At 48.4% G+C, this 14791-nt stretch overlaps 9 protein-coding genes across 9 annotated transcripts; 4 read left to right on the top strand and 5 right to left on the bottom strand.

The window, feature by feature from the left end:
* Positions 1-130: 130 nt before the first annotated feature.
* L228DRAFT_264410 (hypothetical protein) lies at positions 131-1266 on the bottom strand (the record flags this gene model as incomplete). Its single annotated transcript, XM_018334575.1, has 5 exons — positions 131-253; positions 352-471; positions 550-619; positions 1093-1123; positions 1233-1266. The coding sequence occupies 5 exons, from the start codon at positions 1264-1266 to the stop codon at positions 131-133; spliced, it is 378 nt and encodes a 125-aa protein (XP_018191529.1).
* An 848-nt stretch (positions 1267-2114) lies between these two features.
* Positions 2115-3596, bottom strand: L228DRAFT_264409 (mitochondrial carrier; the record flags this gene model as incomplete). Its single annotated transcript, XM_018334574.1, has 6 exons — positions 2115-2171; positions 2227-2258; positions 2333-2682; positions 2739-2992; positions 3049-3213; positions 3303-3596. 6 exons carry the CDS (start codon positions 3594-3596, stop codon positions 2115-2117), a joined length of 1152 nt encoding a protein of 383 aa, XP_018191528.1.
* A 728-nt stretch (positions 3597-4324) lies between these two features.
* On the bottom strand, positions 4325-6117 carry L228DRAFT_279233 (hypothetical protein). The gene is made up of 2 exons (XM_018335663.1): positions 5710-6117; positions 4325-5655 (listed from the first exon to the last, which is right to left on the bottom strand). The coding sequence occupies exons 1-2, from the start codon at positions 6016-6018 to the stop codon at positions 4417-4419; spliced, it is 1548 nt and encodes a 515-aa protein (XP_018191527.1). The 5' UTR covers positions 6019-6117; the 3' UTR covers positions 4325-4416.
* Positions 6118-6245: 128 nt separating this feature from the next.
* On the top strand, positions 6246-7256 carry L228DRAFT_279232 (hypothetical protein). The gene is made up of 2 exons (XM_018335662.1): positions 6246-6412; positions 6474-7256. Exons 1-2 carry the CDS (start codon positions 6320-6322, stop codon positions 6897-6899), a joined length of 519 nt encoding a protein of 172 aa, XP_018191526.1. The 5' UTR covers positions 6246-6319; the 3' UTR covers positions 6900-7256.
* Positions 7257-7480: 224 nt separating this feature from the next.
* On the top strand, positions 7481-9225 carry L228DRAFT_2173 (hypothetical protein). Its single transcript, XM_018330149.1, has 3 exons — positions 7481-8170; positions 8242-8612; positions 8665-9225. Exons 1-3 carry the CDS (start codon positions 7849-7851, stop codon positions 9127-9129), a joined length of 1158 nt encoding a protein of 385 aa, XP_018191525.1. The 5' UTR covers positions 7481-7848; the 3' UTR covers positions 9130-9225.
* Positions 9183-9749, top strand: L228DRAFT_2182 (hypothetical protein). The gene has a single exon (XM_018330177.1). The coding sequence runs from the start codon at positions 9321-9323 to the stop codon at positions 9651-9653; it is 333 nt and encodes a 110-aa protein (XP_018191524.1). The 5' UTR covers positions 9183-9320; the 3' UTR covers positions 9654-9749.
* Positions 9750-9829: 80 nt separating this feature from the next.
* L228DRAFT_257482 (hypothetical protein) lies at positions 9830-10939 on the bottom strand. The gene is made up of 2 exons (XM_018333987.1): positions 10220-10939; positions 9830-10097 (listed from the first exon to the last, which is right to left on the bottom strand). The coding sequence occupies exons 1-2, from the start codon at positions 10846-10848 to the stop codon at positions 10055-10057; spliced, it is 672 nt and encodes a 223-aa protein (XP_018191523.1). The 5' UTR covers positions 10849-10939; the 3' UTR covers positions 9830-10054.
* Positions 10940-11172: 233 nt separating this feature from the next.
* On the top strand, positions 11173-12743 carry L228DRAFT_242358 (protein-tyrosine phosphatase). The gene is made up of 4 exons (XM_018331422.1): positions 11173-11459; positions 11869-11931; positions 12087-12238; positions 12387-12743. Exons 1-4 carry the CDS (start codon positions 11350-11352, stop codon positions 12620-12622), a joined length of 561 nt encoding a protein of 186 aa, XP_018191522.1. The 5' UTR covers positions 11173-11349; the 3' UTR covers positions 12623-12743.
* A 492-nt stretch (positions 12744-13235) lies between these two features.
* Positions 13236-14740, bottom strand: L228DRAFT_225648 (putative ATP synthase subunit gamma, mitochondrial). The gene is made up of 5 exons (XM_018330388.1): positions 14578-14740; positions 13846-14426; positions 13699-13778; positions 13571-13624; positions 13236-13508 (listed from the first exon to the last, which is right to left on the bottom strand). The coding sequence occupies exons 1-5, from the start codon at positions 14631-14633 to the stop codon at positions 13383-13385; spliced, it is 897 nt and encodes a 298-aa protein (XP_018191521.1). The 5' UTR covers positions 14634-14740; the 3' UTR covers positions 13236-13382.
* Positions 14741-14791: the final 51 nt, after the last annotated feature.

Raw genomic sequence — 14791 nt, 5'->3', positions numbered from 1 at the left:
AAATGGCAGCGCAGAGCGTATCGATAAAGACCTAAACTTCTGAAAACTTCTTGCTGCAAGCCGAGGAAATTGGAGCACAGACAAAAAGTCCTGCTTGCCTGAATGCGCCTTTGATGATAATCTTTGGAGCTCAGGTGCTTGAGCCGCCCTCTGTGTGGTGTTTTTTCCCGAAAAGCTTATACTTAAGCTTATCGGCCAGACCATCATGGGTCGGGGCGTTGCTCGGTCGGTGGATATTGCCCTCACCACCTCGCTGAAATGAAAGCCGGGTTAGCACGGAAATATGGTATGACAAATGCCCGCGGGCATGCTTTCCCCAATAGTAGGAGTAGAGGGGCCACAATAACGTACACCGACGTGATAACTTTCATCCCCTTCAGAGGTTCGGATGGCCGTTTCCGGGATAGCTTCAATGTCATTCCTGTGCGTCGCTTTGATCCCGGGCGAGCCGATGTTGCCTTCACCGCCGCGCTGGATAAAGAAATGTTAGCATCCAAGGATTTTAAAGACGACGCATTCCAATTCTTGAAGCGATTGGGTTGCACGTACGCCAGTAGAGAAAGCGCCATCGCTGGATTGACCAGTAGGACCCTCGCGGACGATTTCACCATCGGCGTAACTGAGAAACGAAAATGTTAGTAGATTCCAATATTTTAGAGTTGACGTTGCGATTTCATATGCGACCGCCACGCGCTGGTGGTTCAATCCTGATGGAAGCCAAGCCCCGTGACAACCGCACACACAGAAATATCTGCGATTCGTGAACTTTATAGAAAAAAGCTCTTAAGGAACACTTCTCCGGGTTGCGGGTAGACACCGATACCCCGCGCGGGTCAGGCTGCGCTCAGGACACTCTTGGAGTTGCCTGATCACCGTGCAAAGCTCGATTTCAAAGATTCCTAGCACAGCTCCCAGCGGAGGCATGATGATATTGGAGTGATGCAAAGGCTTTAAGCGCTGGTGTCATGGCAGAGGGGGGAGGCTTCGAGCTTGAGAGAAGACCAGCGCAAGCTTGGCGACGAGAGCGTAAATAATCCGATAAGGAGAGTGGGAGAGTTGGCAGATAATTAAAGAGTTCAAAATCCGACTTACGGCGTAGGGTCTTCGCCAATATTTCCCTGACCTAAATCAATTCATTAGCTTTCAATTCCACAGGCGCTTAGTTGCAGCGTCTCAGAGGTTCACTTGAGGTGCTCGATTGGGGATTGATAAGGGACAAATGATGAACGTACCGCCACGGCCATGCGACACAATGGGATCCGGCATGATGTATGAAGTAATTGTTGTGCTTTGAGCTAAGACTGTATATCTTGGTACAGAGGAAGAGTGTTAATTTGGGATAAAAGATGGAGAAGTAAAAATTGAGGAGATTTATGAGAAACCAGGTCGTGGAGGAAGCTTGCGAAGTAGAGCTTGGCTTGTTGACGGTCGCGCCAGTTGGGGCAACGGAGCCATGGTAGCGATGACGCCACTTTAGAACTAATCTATTCACGTCCGCGGAGTTGCTCTTATTCACCTACGATTCGGCTTGGATCTCATTTGTAAATTGCAAAGTAATAAGACGATAATGTATGATGAGATTATAATGAAGAATCAAGGGGCCCACAAATGTTATAGTCTCCATGGGATCATCCCTTGGACCCTTGTTTCGCAATTGCGTCTCATTCCGGGGATCTCACCGTTTAAAGCTGCGTCACTCGTACTCTTAACCAATCAGGCGTTGGTGCTTCGGATTCCGCTATGGTGATCTTCCCTCCACGAGAACTGCACGAGATAAGTGGAAATCACATTGTTTGCATATTCTTCAGCAACACAACATGATAGGCAGATATACAGTGTACTTTTCACCACACATCACATCGGCCATGGTATCCGATGAACCGCTGGAAAGGGCAAGGTTGGTCCTTTACTGGACCCTTCAAGGGCTATTCGACTGCATTGCATATCAATTCACTCTTTGTACAGCATTGTTTGCCGGTGTGCTAACGATCAAATACACGAGTGACTCAAAAGACGACAAAAGCCAAGACACCATACTGACTCTCTTGTATCTATCAGTCCGTCTCGCCGTCCCGCATCAATGATCTCATGAATTTGGAGCAGTGACGAGCCCACTACTTCTTCTCCGCAGGAGGAGCAGTTCCTCCCGTGGTAGGGAATCCCATGTAGATCTAGCATTGCAGAATTAGTATGTACCACCAAGTACAGAACATAATCGGAACTCACCTTGAAATAATCGTAAATCATCCATTGGAGACCTATTAGGTGGCACACAATCAGTATCTCTGTCGACGACTAACGATTACGGCATATCTTTCAACACGAAACTTACCAGTAAGGGTACCAATCATGACGATTCTGACCGGGAGACCGTTCCAAAGTCCAGCAAAGCCAATGTCGGCGTAGATGCGGCTAATAACAGCACCGAAAGCCTCGCCGGGTTGACGAACGGCATTAAGCTTGCTGACCATCACGTCGGCGGGGTGGGAGACAACGGCGCAGAGAATGCCAGCAAGATAACCGCCGGTAAAAGAGACACCTGCCTGCGCAGGCTTGCTGTAGTCGTCCTTTGTGCCAGGGAGGTAGTCGTAGATCATTGCCACAATGGTTTCAAACGAAGCAAACTTCATCATAGTGTAGGGAATCTGACGACCCCAGAGAGGATAAAGACCCTTGTAAAGCCTGATCATAATGTCAGCGTCTCCACGAAAGCCAAATGCTCGACTTCAGCTACGTACCCGCCAAAACCTTCCTTTCCAGTAATCTGACTTAGGCCATTGACAGTTCCGCTGGCAAACGGTGGAATGGTAGTCTGCATCCGGACTTTGACAGCCTCAAAGGGACAAAGAGCAACATCAGCGATAAACTCTGCCGAAGCACTGGCAGCAAGATAGATCCAAGTATTGTAACGATGAGCATAGTCGGGGCCAGCGAGATCGGAGTAGGTCTTCTTGAAGTATTCATAGCCTCCATATTTAAACGCTCCTTGGGCCTGAAGCACAATGTTAGCTCTCTTGAGACTTTGAAGAGAGTGGAGGAAGCGCTTACAGAGTAACCCCAAAAGGTAGGGCCCCAACCAGTATAGATGCCGCGGACACCTTCAGCCCGGGCGATTTTGCCCCAAGCCTCGAAGTTTCCTTTATACAACTTGGAGTCGACCTGACGGCGACATTTGACAAGATCCAACGGAGTGACGGCTGTGTGGGTGAGACCCTAACAAGTTTCCAGTCAGCAATTTTCTTACACGAGCAATGTAATTTTTTAGAAAAAGAGAAAAAACAAAAAAAAATTGAAAGACTTACACAAGCCAGCAGACCACCAGTGATACAGGCGAGGTAGTACTTGGTTGAATACATCTCAAGCTTGCCCGCCTTGGATTGGGCCTTCTGGCTCGCAATTTCAAGTTCTCTAGCGGCCTCCTTGCTCAACTGGCCAGCCTTTGATTTGACATCGTCCACGGCACTCCAGGCGGAGTAGAGATCCTGCCTAGCCTGGTATTTACTTGGCTTTTCAGGAGCAGGCTGGGCCATTGACAAGCCAAAGCCGGCCCGAGCCGCAAAGGTGTTGTCCAGCGTTGATTGAGATGGGAACATCATCGTGCTCGAATGGACATCTACCAAAAGCTGCATTAGATCTCAGCGTGCTTATCAGGATTGCATATGATTGAGAGGCCTCACCTGCCAGAGTCACAGCTTTATTTGCACAGATGTGTCTTGTTAAAAAAATATTGCAGAGGAGCGAAAACAGGTTCAGAAGATCTAACGTATGAATCTTGGTCGAGACGAGATAGAGCTCTCGGGCTGCGACCTTGAATTAACACAAGATATCACTCTTGGAGTCATGCACGAAGGTCAATGAAGACGTGAGCTCGGCTACGGGGGGGATGATTTGGGCGAGTGATAAAAAGGGGGGGGTGGGGGGGAATCTCTGGAGAGAGGGAGAGAGTCATTGGAGCTGTGCCGCAGTATGACATCTGGGGAGTGAAGTGGGTGAAGCAGAGGGATATGTATACCGTAAGCCACATTTGATGTACGGTTGGATACAGCCAATGAGTGGAGGTTATGGCGTATCCGCAGGTACTCGGAGATCGACAACCCGTACCCGAGACTAAACCCCGGACTCGCCAGGTTGCCACAGCCTTATTAGTTCGCTTGTCACCCACGAAGCTTCGGAATCAACGGATCCCGCTTTCCTCCGTGACGTAGTTGTAAGAACCCGTAATCGCTTCGGGGAATATCAACAAGGAGGCGGCAGAGAGAGCGAATCAAGGAATGAATGAACGAATGAACGAAACAAATATGTTATATTTTTGACATCAAGTCAACACCGATTTGAAACATAACATAAAATAAAATAAAATAATCCAGACCTCCCGTTATAAGAAACTGTCAAGAGTTGAATAGCCAAAAGAGCCAACTACCAACCACCCCATCGCCGTCTACTTGCATAACTATATGCTTCCTCTGAATAATCCATCCACGAACTATTTGTCTGCGGCGTGTTCCGACGTCTAAAGCCGGAAAATTTGACGCAACTTTTCACAAAAGAAATGTCTATTTGGCCGTGAAACGTCGCGCAAGTATCGTCCGTAAAGTCCAAATATCCAACGTTATCATTATCGTAGTCGAGCTGTATTTCACCCTCGCCGGTCTCTCTGCCTCTCCACTGGAGATATAGCCTTCGAGTGTTGGATGTCGTCTTGGCCTTCTTGGAAACCGCTGTAGCTGCCGTCTGTGCTTTGCGTTTGCCAGCAACCGGCTCGTCATCATAGCCTCCATTTTTACCATATTCTTCTTCTTCACGAACTTGCATCAGTTGCTCCTCCGTAAAGGCAAAAAGCATTGTACCCTCCAGGACGCCAAAATCCATATCCCCTTGGAAACATCCCTCCTTTTGGTGAGGGACAATAGACAGGTTCATGTCCTCGACATCCCACTGCTCTGTAATATCATCACATTCGATTGAATAATAACCTCGAACGGCACGTTTCCAATTATCCTTATCTTTTCCATTGGACAGCGGCTCGATGGGAATAAAGCCACTCTCTACGTTATCTTCGTTTTCTTCGACCTTCACTCGGGGTGCAGGCATAGAAAAGGGCTGAGACCTTCTCCCAGTTTGACGCTTTGGCTGAGAATCATCCTTCGAGGCTGCCTTGCTCTTTGAGTCTGCGTCAGTTTTATGACTTGTACTTTTTTTCGGTGCCTCAGCCTTCGTTTTCGATGCTTGAGGCGTCTGTTTTTGCCGTGACTTTTTCTCGTTATCGGCCTTAGGCTGGGAATTCGCCTGTGAGGCAGCCTTGGAAGCTTCGTCCCAGACAGCATTTCGATCCCAACCAATTGCTAGCACGCGGTGGGGGTCATTTCCTGCACTGTTTGTCTCAAGCCCTGGAACCCTTTCCGCAGCCGCAAGAATAGCAGCTCGCTCGTTGCTATTCAGACCTACGAGAACAATTGGTTTGCGAGACTTGGAGCGATTAGGTTTCCCTGAGATGCCAAGGTAATATTCAGAGATGAACAAGTTTGGATCTTGCTGGGCCGTTGACTTGGGGTTGCGCTGGCCAGCGGGTCCACCGCCCTGAGCTGTGTTCTTGCGATTGAACAAGTTGCGCAATTCAGCTTCCAGAGAAAGCATTGATGCCGGAACAGACGTGCACTAGATCGGCGATCAACATTTCCAAATATCACTAAGCAGAGCAGCAGTACTCACCAATCCTTGCTTCAAACTGTTTTGCAACTGCTCTTTAAGTTCGCCAACGGTGGCACTCGAGCGGGCTGGAAGTCCATAATGTTTCAGTTGCGCTATAAGCCATGATTTCTTTATCTTGTGATTTGCCTCCTCTGCGGCTTCCTTTACAGCTTGCTTCCCGCGCGCCGTTTCGGGAAAGAGAAGCACCTTCAATTTCTTCGGTTCCTCGCGATAATGGCCCTGGCAAACGAAGCCCCCGCTTCCGTACTCAAACACGTCGCCGGCGCCACCTTTGACGGGTTCCGAAGACGACTCTCCACGAACTGACATGGCATATGCAAGATTCTTTTCAGAGGCTGACACAATCCTAAAACACGGGAAATTTCGACGCGACAGGAAAATCAGAGGTTGAATTTCGCATTGGAAATTGGACGCGTTTAACTGTGTCCGTCAACAGAGTTCCTTACTCGGTCTCTTCCGAGGCTCGCTTCGGAATGGATCAACATTTCGCCGGAGGGTCCTAGAGAAACAGGCGATCATGACTTTGCAGTGAGGAGGGGAAGAGAAGAAGGTGATCGTGAACTTTCAACTTCTTCCCTCTCCATTAGATACTCTTTCAATTACTGCAACAATGGCCGCTGCTGGTACTGCTACTGCAACTGCGCCACCTGACATCGCCTCGCAGAATCAAGTGAAGTCACCATGGGCCAATAGATACCGTGGGGTACGTCGAAGGAAGTTGTATGAATCTTGCCCCTGCTAACGATACCTCATTTGCATTTCAGGCCACCGTTGAGGATCTCGATCCCCCTACCGCCCTCTCATGCAAACCAACCGACTCCATCTCTCATGCTCTAATGAGTGCCTACGAGCGTGACTATACCCACCTCACCGTCGTCTCCAAAGATACGCGTGCGCTGCTCGGATATCTCAGCATTCCCCGATTAAGGGAATTGTTGCAGGCCGGCTCCGTTCACGAGGACGATCCTGTGGAAAAGGCGATGATGCGATTCCGGCGCAAAGGGAAAACATATCATGTCATCACCATGGACACTCCGTTGGAGGAACTCGAGGACTTTTTCAATGGTGGCGGCGTGCATGAAAGTGGACCCCAAGACTTCGCTGTGGTTACAGATGAAAGCCGCAAGTTCGTTCTCGGTGTGGCCACAAGATCGGATCTCGAAGAGTTTGTCAAGAGGCGACCTGCTTGAGGCAAGCGATTTTGACCACGGGGGTTTGATCAAGGCGGATTTGTACCCTAAGTCCGGCCATGGACCGAGGAGGAGCCCACGCTCTGGAGCCGCAGCTGTCCCATCATGGACCATGTTCATTTCAAAGCGGCACTGGAATAGAGCATGGGTATAGAATTGCTCTCTTTGGAAAGCGCATCTCTTTCTAAACCTGTCGTGGAAGAGGACGCGCCGAGGAACAAAAAGGAAAAATTTCCTCAACACAAGGATATTAGGATATGTCAAATGGGAGTTTCGGGTAACAGATATTTTTGGATATTGATGAAGTAAATAAACTGGTACAAATGGACTTGGCTTGTGACAATGTTCTGTTGGGAGACCCTCAAGTAAATTTATGTTTGGCCTGAGAATTAATATATGCTCGATGCGTAGCTGGAACGTAACTTGTAGAGGGAAAGGATACAGTTAAAGAATACCTGCGCACGGGCCCAAACTGGGTTGCCAGGACCAAGGATCGAGGGTGCGGGAAGCAGAGGCGAAAGACCGCGAACCGGAGTCCTGCAGCTTCTCCGCGTCAATCGTTTCTTACCTGCCCTGAAAATTGAGGATCACCTCCCCTTCTGCAAATTCGATGACACAAAGTACCTCGAGCACCACTGAGCGAACTCTCCGATTGATTTTGTACGACCAGAAGCTTGCAAGCTGAGGAGCATCCACCTGGATTTCTAACTTCTAACCGCCGATCAAGGTAGTGGCTGCGACTGTTCACAACTCCGGTAAATCGACTTGTGCGATAGCTCCTGGGAATATTCACGAATCTCTAGTGGCGTCTGGATTTATTTTCACGTCGTGTCACGTGGAGTCGCATTTGCAGGTGTGAATATTTGTGAATTACGAGATTACGCGCTCTTTCTGTGGTAGTAAACAACCTTCGCTCTCCGAACCTATCAACCCCGCCTCAACAATAGTCATGAGCCCTGTGTCGAAACGAAAACGCAATGAGGTTGGCAGAGAAGATATCTCGACTCCTGCAGCACAACTAGCCAAGGAGAGCCAACGTCCTCCAAGTCCGCCCTCGACTGGCGCGGAATGTCCGTTTACGATCGAGTACCCAACTTCCGCACAATCTCGAAAGGCGAAGAGGCGAAAGGGAGTAGGTGGAAGTGCGGATGATGAAGACCTTGTGGCGCCGAAACTTGAGCATGTGGAAGATTTGAAGGGATTGGACATAACATATACAATCAGACCTCGAACGCTATGGGAAGATACGAAGAAGTATCGCAACTTTGTTGGTCAGTCCAGAACAATGCCTGCAGAGCACAGTCACCCCGAAAAGTGTTGTTGCTAACAGATTCAATCACAGTCGGAGATGAAACATTTCGTATTAACGATTTCATCTACATCAACCACTCCAATATCGCCCACGGAGCGACCTTGAAGAACACTGACGAAAGACAGTTCTGGGTGGCGCGTGTGCTTGAAGTTCGTGCCAAAGACCAACAACACGTGTATCTTCGTGTCTTCTGGGCTTATTGGCCAGATGAACTCCCAGGCGGCGCCCAGGAATACCATGGAAAACACGAACTTGTGGTTAGCAATCACATGGAGATTATCGACGCTATGACAGTGGCGGGGAAAGCTCCCGTGGTGCACTGGAAGGAAAGTGACGAAAAGGAGGACTTGGAGGGTCTTTACTGGAGACAAACATTCAATGTCTCGACAAACAGATTATCTGTAAGGTCGTAATTGCTCTGTTGAAAGACTGTATTCTGACAGGCTTCTCTAGCATGTGCGAAAGCATTGCATATGTCACCAGCCATACAATCCGGATCACACCTTGATAGGTTGCACAAACGCACTATGCAAGATTTGGCTTCACGACGAGTGCGTCATACGGGACGCGTTGCAGAAAACGTATAATCGAAAGAAGGATGACGGTTTAGATAGCCAGGAGAAGGAGCCAGAAATAGAAAAGCCCACAACCAACGGAAAGGGCAGACGGAAACAAAGGGGGAAAACAAAAAAAGATCCACAATCCAAGGATCCATGGGACGGTTTGTTCTCGGCTGAGATTGAGCTGAAACGGCTTAAAGAGGAAGACGCGAATAGCGAAGCAGAAACCGATGGGGATGGCGACAGCGAGGAACAGCCTGCTTGGATTGTCATTACCGATCATCGAGACAAGGACAAAGAACCGAGCGTTTGGAAAGAGTCGATTATTTGCCTGGCTTGCAAGAATGCCATCAAATAAAATTACATACGTCTACGGTCTTGCTCCCTTTACAACCAGCCATCGACATATCTGGAGCTGAAAGGGCTACAAGACCATACTTATCTTTCTATTGTTAATATTTTGAACAGACTTTTTGTTCCTGGACAATGAGCCGCGCGCAGCTCACTTGTCTGCCGGATCGCAGGCCGCTTTGAATTTGGCAGCTTTGGATGGCACATGATATTAAAGCGTTGGCGGTGGGCCACAGCACACCGGATTCGTCTTTCAGAAAACCAACAAGCAGACTGACACATGTGCATCTGCGCATTTTGAACTATTTTATTTTCCGTTTACATTTTTTTGAGTATTTCGACTTGTTTGTTCAGCGATATAACGAGGTTATGGCGTTTGGTCAGCGGATATATCCGAATTACAAATGGCATACACTGGCTTTTTTCCGTTCTGCTATATTTCAACTAGCCATTTTCTTTCAATTATCATACTCATGTATGCATCTCTCTTTGATCTTTGCCACAATCCTATGCATTCTTCACTACCTGTAAGGTTGGCAATCTTACTTTATTATAGCAAAGTATTGCACAGGCTACAGCCAGCGTGCCAATTATAATGCCGACACTTTCTCTACAACGATTATAACAAATGTGGTTCTCCAAGATAATCACTCTATCGTATAGTACCATTCGTCATCAAGGCTCGACGTGGTTTCCTGAAATGCTACGCCACACTGTGCTAATTGCGTCTATTCTACCGTCCTGCATGCTTCTGTCAAATATGTACTCCAGCAGTTGCAAACAAGTATGCAAGATCCAGCGATCGCTATATTCTAACAAAATCAAGTCTATGCCCTTTGCACCCGCGCAACCTTCTATTCTATATTAATTCAAAACGCCACTCTCATTACGAGGATATACACCAGAAGCTTCAAAAACTATCACCTCGATATTCACTGTTCGGGAACAGTGTACTGAAGATATACCGTATCGATCCTAGAACGGCGCCAGTCAGCCAATTGTTTGTCCTCCAAAACGGAAGAATGAAAATATGTATAGAAGGAAAAAAAAAAAACAAAAGAGAAGAAAAGACGACAGAAATCTCAAACAAGACTTACCATCGGCCCTTTTTGAACCCAGCACCCTTCAGTCTTCCTCTCTCAACGAATCCTCTTTGCTCGTACCAGCGCCGCAGTCCCTCGCCGCTGTCTTTGCCCTTTTCCGTATCCAACGACATACACGCAATGACGCTTCGAACAGGGACCCCGCCTTCTGGCGAGAAAATTTCGTGTTCTGGATGTCCAACATGTTCGCGCGCAAGGTGCTTCACACCATCGACTTTTGGAGAGCCATTGTATGGTCCAAGCAGCGAGAGCAATGTCGAGAGCAGCCGGGAGCCTGTCCCACTAGAGGTGTGCGAAGGATGGAGGAATATAGAAAGCTCTACTGTCGGTCCGTAGGACAGCATGCCGCCTCGAAACGGAGACAGATATGTGTATCCGATGACTTTGTCCGTGGGAGCGTTTGCGCCCCCGCGGTTTTCTGCGTCTCCATTGGTAAGACCCGTCTCGACGGCTACAAGAAAAGGCAGGCCCCGAGAGGTGATATCGTGGAATTTCGCGACGAGGGATGACAATGGCGGGGGATTCTGCGCAAATGTGACGACGGTTTCGCGGATATAGTACGTGTTGATATCCAGAACCTGTGCAAGGTCTTCTTCCACGGCTGGGCGAATTATGACAGCCATTGTGTGAAATCTCTAGATTTTTCGCAGGATAATTGTGGTGCTCTAGAGCTACACAGAGGGGTTTATTTTTTGTGAGAATTCACGACGGAATTGACTTGGATATTATAAGACCAATTTCTCGTCCCGCCCACTACACCTACGTAGGTCCATTGATAAGTCCGCGGAACGGCAAAAAAATAATTTCTAGAGGTTTATCTCGCCAACAGTCAGGATCCCCCCACCAAAAGACCCTGCTCTGCTCACCGCCTTTAGCCGAACATTTTGCCCCGCCAGTTATCCTCTTTACCTTAAGAGCTCACCAAAACATGCCACTTATTGAGTATCGTCATCAATCAATGGCCCCTTTTACTCAAATTCGGTCTTTCTGATATTTAAATTTAAAATTATTGGAGGAGAGAAGACTCTGTTCAAGCAGTTTGGGAGCTAGATAGAAGAATCACTTGATATTTCAAGCACATTTCATCTTGCAGCCCTTCTCTAAGTAGAGGAAAGTCGATCAAGATGAACCCCTCCGGTCTTTACGCCCATTATATCGATGAGCCAGAAACTCCGCGGCCAAGTCCACTTGTGCCACCGTTATGCTTCTCGATGGTGTCACCGGGAGTTTACAGGTATGACTTCTCTAAGATCATTTTGAGTTCTGATGTTTAGCATGATGTTTGATTGCTTTTTGTTGAGATTATACATTGATATTGCATTTTTCGTTGGTTTCATTTTCATTTTGACTTTAGGAGTGTCTGAAGCTTTTGTTGAATTGGGCGTTTATGCTTTCAAATATGCAGTCATTGTTTTGCTTTGCCAACATACTTGAACTTTTGATCTTCCCCGTGGCGATCGATTTGATTTGTTGTGCATGCTCAATCCCTCCTCAACCAAAGAAGAATTTTTAGTTTTTACATCCTCTCCTCACTCCTTTGCGCTAGAATTAATTCATCTTCTACATCTCAATTGTGTTTCAATCCATCATCATAATCAAATATCCTAAGCACTCCTCAGCAACTAACGAGCAGTCATCCCCAGATCCGGCTATCCACTCGAGATCAACTTCCCTATGCTCGAAAAACTCAAGCTTCGAACTATCATGTACGTTCTTTTGGCCCAAACCCTGCTACTTTTATCCCTATCCCTCAATTAACAACTCCCTACCGTTCTTGCCCTATTTTTTTTTTTTTTTACCCTACCTACCCTTCACCTTTTCGAACCTACAAAATCCTCTAACCGGACTCTATTCTATCCAGCTACCTCGCCGACACAGACTACCTCGACGAAAACATCACATGGTGCCAACGCCACGACATCACCGTGCACCACTACCGCGTTCCCAGCGTGCGGGAGCCATTCGTCGAGAACGACCCTGTGGCAATTGAATCCGCACTGCGCGTCCTTTCCGGTACGTTTCCTTTTTCTTTTCCCTAGCCCCTCCCTTTCCCTTCCCTTCCCTTACCCCTTCCACCCTACCTTCTTTCCCTCTCACATTTTCACTACGAGCGTCCAAGACTCCGAACAAAATCCCGACTAAATTCATAACCCCCAACAAGACCGCCGCAACTTCCCTCTCCTCGTCCACTCCAACAAAGGCAAGCACCGCGTCGGCGTCCTGATAGGGTGCATGCGCAAGCTCCTGCAGAAATGGAGCCTCACTGCCATCTACGCCGAATACATGCGCTTCGCAGGCGAAAAAGGCGATGCCGATCTCGAATTCATCGAGCTGTTTGAGCCCAAGTCCCTGGGTGACGTGCCTGAGGACTCGAGACAAGAATGGCTGGTTACTTGACGAGTGTGATGTGTCTTGTAACCTGTCCGTATAAAAACCCCCGAGGAACGTTGATTCTCTGTAGGGCGAATTGACGTTTAAAACAAGTGCAACATTCATAACGTCTTACTTGGATTGGGGGGGGGGGGACTTCTTCTCCGGATGAAATGTTTTTGGAGCTGGTATCTCCCCAGGTTCACACGAGAGCAACGTCTCATCCTTTTCCAGCTTTTTGCTTGGGGAACGAGGATTCATTGTGGAGCAGTGCTCCCGTTGGCCCACTTCAGGGAAAGGGTTGCATATGTCTATGTCCTCTGGAAGGATAGTCCAATCGAATACCAGGATACATGCTGAACCTGTACTCGCCGGGGTCCTTAACATGTCAGCGGGCAATTCATTGGTCTGGGATGGTGGCCTAGGTGCCATGGCTTAATCCGTGAGTAGGGTCCGTGGACTCGTCGGTAATGGCCAATTGGCCGACAAAAAAATCTCTCGAGATTTTACGTTACCATGTCAGACATATGTTAGGTGTCTAATGAGACTAAAAGCAACAAAGTGGAGCGGCAATAGGCAATGGGCAACGGAGCGTTCGAGCACTGTAGATGTCTGATAGGGGAAACAAACATTCAAAAGTCATCTAAACAACGATACTTTATTTCACTGTGACCAAAACTATGTATGATACATGGCTTCTAAACGTCCCATCATTTGGCAGCAGAATGTGAAGAAAACGCGCTGCATGCAACCCATCCAGTTCGTTTCTCTCGTACTACCCAGTCGCTTACTGCTCGGAGGCAGCGGCACCAGTAATAATCTCAACCAGTTCGCCAGTAATGACGGCTTGACGGGTACGGTTGAAGAGAATCTGGAACTTGTTAATCATGTCGGCGGCGTTGTTGGAGGCGTTCTGTAGTCTAGTGTTAGCTTCCAAATCATCTCTTCCCGGGGTATTATTTTTGAGCTACTCACATCCATGGCGTTGCGACGAGCAGACTGCTCGCAGGCGTGACCCTCAGCAAGAGCCTATTGTCCATTGTTAGCTCCATGAACTTTTTTTGCAAAGCTTTTTCATAAAAGATATGGCCATCGTTACTCACCCAGAAGAGAGAGTTGGCGAGGGCGTACTCGCGGAGGTTGGAGAGGACCTCGTCGTCAATCTCGAAGGCAGCGAAGTTGGCTATCGTGTAAATGTCAGTAATTTGTTTGATCCAGAAAAGGGCCATTTATATATATATGAAACATACGGGAGTTCTTGATAGCCTCCTCGGAGAAAGCCTCAACGGGAGTAGGCTCGTAGCTCTGAGCGTTGAGGAACTTGTTGTAGACAATCTGGATCGAGGCGTAGTCGGTGGGAAGCAGGCAAATCTGGTCGGCAATGGCCTGGGCATCGGCAAAGGTGGGGACGTCCTTGCCGACGTTGGCGAAGCTGAGAACAATGTTCTTGCCGTTGGAACGGCCGAGCTGAGCCTTGCACTTCTCACCGAGGACGACAATGTCGGCATCAGGCTTGTTGTGAAGCATGGCACGAGTGTACTTGGAGAGACCGGAATGAATACCACCGCAGAGACCCTTGTCGGAGCTGGCAACAACGATCAAGGTCTTCTTGCCCTCACCCTCCAAAGGCTTGGTCTCGGCCTTTTCAAAGACGGTGTTGGAAGCCTCTCCGTAGCTTCGGGACTCGGTCATGGCCTTCTGGGCACGGGTGAGCTTAGTCGAGGCGACAATCTTCATCGTCTTCGTGATCTTTTCGATGTTCCGAATGGACTTGAGACGACCCTCAATCTCACGAAGGGTAGCGAAGTTGGCGGCATTGGGGACAATGGGCCTGCAAACGGCAGAAACGCCACGAATATCAGTACTATCATCCAATTGATTGCGCTCCAAAAATATTCGACAATAGGAAAAGGCCCATCGATGAGACTTTGTTGGGCAATAGCAAGGTCGTTTCGATGGCAGCGAATGGAGTGAGGGCTTACCGGGCAGTGACCGCGGCGCCAGCCCGGAGAGCCGGACGAGCAGCTCTCGAGAGCATTATGTCGGATATAAGAGGACGAATTGAGCGGAGAGCGATCGACGGCGAAGGGATTGAGGCCGGATACACGAGCTAATCCGTGATGCCTTCAACTGATTGATGGTGGTCGAAGGGGACGTTGTCGGCAAAGCAGAAGCTGGTTTGCTTAGGTAAGCTAC

This window comes from Xylona heveae (genome assembly GCF_001619985.1).
Source record: "Xylona heveae TC161 unplaced genomic scaffold L228scaffold_1, whole genome shotgun sequence".
NCBI classification, from domain to species: Eukaryota; Fungi; Ascomycota; class Xylonomycetes; order Xylonales; family Xylonaceae; genus Xylona; species Xylona heveae.
This window is presented reverse-complemented; position numbering and strand designations above follow the sequence as displayed.